The following is a 7,097-nucleotide window of genomic DNA, read 5'->3' as shown; positions in this document are numbered from 1 at the left end:
ATATGGTCGTGGATGTTATTGGAGGGTGAGACTATCATTCAGCAAAAAACACAAGAGGTAGGAGTTGAAGAAAATAAATGGTATTCACATTTGCACAACTTCTATCATATCACAAGATCATGTTAAGTTAGACTTATCTGTAATTGCTCATAATATTGTTCATTTAGTGAAAATAAATCTTGGTATCGAAATTGAAACCTTGATTATAGACATGCTACAACGGTTTGGTTATATTGTTTCATACAAAAAAAGCATGGACAACTAAACAAAAAGCCCTTGAAATGACATTTGGAAGTTGGGAACAATCATACAATTATCTACCTTTATGGTTGACAGCTGCTCAACACTTTGTACCAGGTACAATAGTAACATACAAAACTCCATCTTCAATGGATGATTGTGAGGATGAGTCTCCTAGGGTGATTCTTAATCATGTATTTTGGGCTTTTAAGCCATGCATTAAAGGCTTTCAATATTGCAAGCCAATTGTGCAAGTATATGAGACATTTTTAACTGGAAAATATCGTGGTACTTTATTCACTGCCATTGGACAAGACCGTAGTAAGAACAATTATCCACTTGCTTTTGCAATTGTTGAGAGCGAGACCAAAGAAGCTTGGATGTGATTCTCGCATTATTTGAGGAGATACGTTACACCTCAACCAAATTTGTATATTATATGAGACAGGGGAACCGGTTTGCTAGCAACTTTGCAATCAGAACAAGTTAGGTGGAATGGACCGAATGTTTCGTACGTGTGTTGCATTCGCTACATTGCATCAAATTTCAACAAATAATTTAAAAATGTCGACTTAAAAAAACAAGTCATCAATATGGGTATGCTTCTAACCATTTCATGCATCAAATTCTTGCTTTATTACATTTTCACTATATTTATTACTTATTGTTTTATCTTTCTCCATAGGGTATGAGATCAGGAAATCACGATTTGAGGCAAAGTCCCTCGCAATGCGAGAAGAGTTTCCACAAGCAGTGGATTGGTTGGACCAAATTTCCAACAGTAAATGGACTTAGGCCTATGATGAAGGAAAACGGTATGACCATATGATTACCAATCTTGCCGAGAGTATGAATTTTGTTTTGGAAAGTGCTCGAGCATTACCTATTGCTGCCTTAGTCAATGAAATATTTAATAAAATAAACGATTCATTTGTTATTAATGGCATGAAAATCATGGGTATGATAAAGACAAGACATACGTACTCTGAAGACATATATGTCATGATGCAAGAAAATCAACACAGTGCTACCTCGCATTATGTTCCCATGCATGTTCGAGAAACAGGAGAATTTGAGGTTCAAGGAATTGAAAATATATGGCTTAGTCGACGAGCAATGGCATGCACTGCCAAATTAAATGAATGATTGTGTGATTATGGATAATTTCAAGCACTTCAAATTCCTCGGTCACATGTGCTTTTTGCAATTTAAATTATGATGACTTTGTTGACCGGTATACAAGTTGGAAACCATTTTCAAAGTTTATCTGCATCACTTTCATTCCCTTGGAAGTGAAGACAAATTACCTCAATATTTAGGTTCATATTTTATGTCTGATCCTTCGAAACAAGGACACACATCGGGAAGGTCAGCCACTACTCGTATACATAATGAGATAGACAAACGAATTCCAAATAGGCCTACAAAATGCTTATTGTGTAAAAGTGAATCGTAGTAATTGTCGATACAAACAAATAGATGACTAATACAGTTTCTACTTTTTATGTCTCTCTTTAATTTGTATTTTTCATTTTATATTGATGTATTATGTTGTTTTTAATTTAACAACTACTTTTATTACTAAATTATTAGATATTGTTAATAGTAAATTCCTTTACACAATAAATAATATTATTTCATAAATTATAACTTCATATTAGAAACAAAAAATTTTAATATTTGCTTTCAAATTTTAGTTTTTAAAATTTAAGTATTTAAAATAAAAAAATTCAAAAAATATATTAAATGTCATTAACTTAATTTTTTATTTCATTTAAAAAAACTAAAATTCAATAACGTTATTAAAAGATTATCTAATTTTTAATTATACAAAATATATTAAATAAAAAATATTAAAAACTATAGTATATTTTAAATAAAAAACATTAAAAATATATATATCACATATTAAATAAAACAAACAACAAGTAAAATTAAAATATTTATTTAATAATTAAATAAATGAAATTATTTACAATTTCTAAAAAACTTGAAAACAAAAGAAAATAAAATAGCATGAAAAAAAAAGCATTACAACTTCAAAGTCATAAAATAAAATAAAAAGTAATTAACGACTTTGATGTCGTAAATAATAAATAAACTAAAATTAAGTCATAAATTGCAGAGATGAAGCTAGTGAGTTGTGACATGTGAGATTCTAAATTAGTGTTCAATTGGGTCCCCATATTTTAAAAGACTTCAATTAGGTCCTCAAATTTTTTAAAATGCATCAACATTAGCCTTTCTATCAATTTTGACTAACATTGCTCCGTCTCCGTCTCTTTTCCTTCTCCATATTAATGTTAGTGATGCCACACCACCAACACTCCTCAAGTGTTCGGTGGTTTTAAGGTATCCATGATTATCGTCACTGGCGATCTTCAAACACCAAAAGGTTCCCAAATTTGTGATCCCTCTTCTCTCATTTCAAATTGTACAACATCCCCTTCTTCTAAAAATACACTAAACCCTTTTTGTCTTCACTCTTCACATTCAAATCTTCTTGCCTTGTCTCCTTGCTTTCCTTCCTTCACTCAGAGAAGCACTCTAGTCACTGTCACAAGGTAGACTTGAACTACTTCAATGCTATGGATAGATTGATTCCCCTCTTCCCCAAGATGGACATAGACCTCGCAGCCAACAGGTTCTGTCGAATTCATGGCCACCAATAACCCCTGCGACACAACGACTATCACAAGCACACAATTGCTTAACAAAATCCAATCTCTCTAGCTTTAGATCCCTCTCTCCCCTCACTCTTCTTTTGATTGGATTTGTGGTGTTTTGTGGCAGTAATTTGTGTATTTGGCTATGGTTTATGATTTGTGATTTTCATTTTTAGGTCATAGTTACTAGTTAGATAGGTTTTCATTGGTGATTTTTGTTTTCATTTTCAATTCTATGTTCAATGGAGGTGTTGTTAGCCCATATTTTTGATGAGCTAAAAATATGCTCTAAATACGAATTTTGTTAGATACTGTTCGAATCGAAAAGACAAGAAGGAGGGCTTCGAACCAGTGGGCGAGTCGAGCGGGCGTATGGTCGAGTCGAAGGCAATGCAGCAAGATTTCTGGACTTAGCGTAATTTTTGACAAAACTTCACAAAATCAGTTCGACTTCGAGCAATGTGGATAACCGTTCTAAGGAGCAGTTATGTGCATGCAAGGTGTACGTAGCAGGACACTTGGCGTTAGGATAATGTTCGACCGTTAGGGCAGTTTATTTTTAAATGTCTATATATAGCAGTTGTTAGTCAGATTTCGAGGTCGCAAATCATTTATACAAATCCTTATATACTCAAAGTACCCAGCACAGAGAGAAACGAGTACGCAAGGAGAATGTATGTTTGTGAACCATTTTAAGTTTCTGTAAACTTTACATTTCGAATGCAATGCATTTTTCATTTCACTTTAGAATGCCTGTCTTTTAAATGGTTCATTCGATCGAATGAACTCGTTGATCCTTTAAATTCTGCAATTTACCTTTCCCTTGTCAGTTTACTTCCAACATTTCGATTCTTTCAATGAACTCGTTGCAATGATGAACATTCAAAGCTTTACATCTAAAGCGAACACACAATTGACATGCTCCTGAGATTCACTAGTCGATCTCGCAAGCAACTCGATTAGACTAGCGATTGTTTACCACATTTCAGCGTAAACAAATTGGCACGCCCAGTGGGACCGGTCAATTGTGTTTGGCTTTAAAATTATTATTAAAGTTTTGTTTAGAACAGTTGGTTTATTGCATTCTTAATTGTTTTGATCTTGTATGCATTTAAGAAGTGGGAAATCTGTTCCACACTTAACAGAATTCAAAACTCGTACAAGGATGGCTAGACCACCCCCAAGTAATCGAAACAATGACCTTCCAAATATGGAGGGGCAACCAACGCAGACATCTGTCAGTAATGCCAATATAAATTCCGGCATAGGAGCAATTCCTGAACAAATTGTTGGCACGATAAGTTCGACCGCTTCGACGGTTATGAATCAGACAGGAGTAACTTCTCCCATGACCAACATGACGTTGGCAAGTTCGACCACGTCAGCTTCTGCTCTTGCCCCATGGAATAACCCTAGTTTAGGGAATCCCAGTGGAAGTCCCTTTCGACCGCTTCAAAACCCTCTATATGGCATGCCTACATCTTTGATGGCAGGATTGCAAAACTCTCAACCAAATATAGAGAATCTTAATATGTCCTCTCCATCAGGGTCTGTAGCGGGCAATCAAGGTAGGGTAATTCCTCAACATTTAACCAATACATCCGTGTTGTCACTTAGACAACAAATGGATGAAAGTAACCATGATATGGTTAACATGTTAACCCAACAAATAGGAACTGTCATTAACCCCTTAATTCAAAATACAAATGACAGTTACCAAATGTTAACAAATCAAATAAGTCGAATTGCTGACTTTTTTGGGGCACCACCCATACAGCAACCACCAATTCGACAGATCCAAATACAGGCGCCTGTCCAAGAGATACAGATGCCTAACAATCCAGGGATGCAAATGGCTCAAGCACCACAACCAGTGGCACGCATAGAGCCACCAGCCCAACAGGTCGAACCAAACCCTGGTATAGTTTTGGTAAATAGAAACCAAAATGCTGATGAAGTAATAGGGAATATTCAACAAAACCGTTTCGATAGGCAGAATAACCTGGCCCAAATGGTCGAAACAATTTTAGTACAGAATGGTTTGAACTTGGGCGTACACAGGCCCAATTTTGTGTCTCCATTATCTGAGTATGTGTTACAAACAGAGTTACCAAGGGGTGTGAAAATCCCTAAGTTTACTAAGTTTGCAGGAGAGACGAATGAGTCCACTGTCGAACACATTGCTAGATATTTGGTCGAGGCAGGGGACTTGGCTAATAATGAAAATTTAAGAATGAAATATTTCCCTAATGCCTTAACTAAAAATGCTTTTACATGGTTTACAACCCTTCCTCCTCATTCCATACATAATTGGAACCAATTGGAAAGGATTTTCCATGAACAATTCTATATGGGACAGTCCAAGATAAGCCTTAAAGAGTTATCCAGCGTTCGACGTAAGGCACCTGAATCAATTGATGATTATTTGAACAGATTCAGACTCTTAAAGGCAAGGTGTTTCACCCAAGTCCCCGAACATGAATTAGTCGAAATGGCTGCTGGTGGCCTAGACTATTCGATTAGAAAGAAATTAGATACCCAGTATTTAAGGGATATGGCTCAATTGGCTGATAGAGTTCGACAACTCGAACGATTGAAGGCTGAAAAGGCTAGAAATTCTAAATTCCACAAGAGGGAAAAGGTTGCATATATCGAAACCAATGACAGTGACCAGGAGTTCGATATTATTTATGAAGATATCGAAGACAATGAGGTTGATGTAGCCGAATTAAAACCTGGACCTCCTTATGTTTGTAAATTCCTTAAACCTTCCAATGGAAAAAACCCTGTTGAATCTAAAAATGATAAGTTTGTGTCTAAAACTTATACATTTGATATAACTAAATGTGATGAAATATTTGATTTATTAGTCACAGATGGCCAAATTGTTGTTCCTAAGGGTTTGAAAGTACCCCCAATCGAACAACAGAGGAAAAGGGGTTATTGTAAATTTCATAATTTCCTTGGCCATAAAACCTCACATTGTGTTCTTTTCAGGGATTTGGTTCAAAAGGCTCTTAACGAAGGGAGGCTCAAATTTGGTGAAAAACCAAAGGTTGCCCAGGCAAATGCTGAAACATCCAAGGTTGCTGAAACTCTCTATGCGGAGCCCCAGGAAATAATGATGGTCGAAGCAATGGAGTTGTCTCAGGTGCAAATTCAGGGCATATCTGAAGAGGATTACAACGAACAAATGAAGGTTGTATATCCTCAGGCTGAGGAGGATTTAATTGATTTCTTGAACAGATGCAAACTCGAAAACAAGATTGTGATGCTCTGCCCTCGCTGCAGTGCAGTATGTGATAGGGAGGCTACTGAGGGCCTCAAAAAATACCAAGTTGTTAACAAAGGGGCAAAGCAGAACCAACGTTTCGATAAAGGCAAAAGGGTTATGGTGCAGTCGAACACTAATCAGAAGTCTGGTCGAAGGAATACTTTCGCTCCTCCTGGTTCAGTTCCGGTCGAAAAATGGATGCACCAGGGACTCATAAGGTTTAACAAAGGGGCCATGGAAGTAGGTGGTTCGAGTGGAACGAAGCAAATTGGCCCACAGGAGGCTAATAGGTACTCTTATAGGAACAATTACAAAGGAAAGAATCCTATGACGAGGACCCAATGGCGCAGGTTCCAGCGTCAGAAGAAATTGGCCCAACAGAATCTGCAAACGGGCCAGTATAAAGAAGTGTCTAGGAGGCCAGTAAAAGAGAGACTCCTGTCTCCAGTGGATGAAGATAAGATGGAGGATGAGGATCTACTGGATTCTGAACCAGACTTTGATGTCATTTGTGTGGTATCTATCTTTCCATCTGAATATGATGTCCAATCTGAAGTTACTGAGATCGAAAGTGAGTTCGATCATTTTGATATGGCTGACCCAAAGCCAGTATGTTACTATGTTATGAACAATGGCTGTGTGGAAGAACAATTAGCTTATTTCGAAAAGCCAGATTTTCAGATGAAAAGTCATCTCAAACCTCTTTCATTAGAGCAAAAGTTGAAAATATTGGCATCAACAAAGTGCTCATAGATGGAGGAGCGGCTGTTAACTTAATGCCTCGATCTATGCTTCACAAGATCGGGAAACATGACACTGATCTATCTGCTCATAACATTGTGCTTTCGAATTATGAGGGTAAAACTGGCTATTCTTTGGGAGCCATTCAAGTAGATGTTGCTGTAGGCAGTATAGTT

At 36.7% G+C, this 7,097-nt stretch overlaps 1 protein-coding gene across 1 annotated transcript; it reads left to right on the top strand.

The window, feature by feature from the left end:
• The first annotated feature begins 281 nt into the window (after positions 1–281).
• Positions 282–626, top strand: LOC114386087. Its single transcript, XM_028346094.1, has one exon. The coding sequence runs from the start codon at positions 282–284 to the stop codon at positions 624–626; it is 345 nt and encodes a 114-aa protein (XP_028201895.1).
• Positions 627–7,097: the final 6,471 nt, after the last annotated feature.

This window comes from Glycine soja, chromosome 15 (assembly GCF_004193775.1).
Source record: "Glycine soja cultivar W05 chromosome 15, ASM419377v2, whole genome shotgun sequence".
Taxonomy (NCBI): Eukaryota; Viridiplantae; Streptophyta; class Magnoliopsida; order Fabales; family Fabaceae; genus Glycine; species Glycine soja.
Note: the sequence above shows the minus strand (reverse complement) of the source record. Positions and strands in the feature narration are given on the sequence as shown.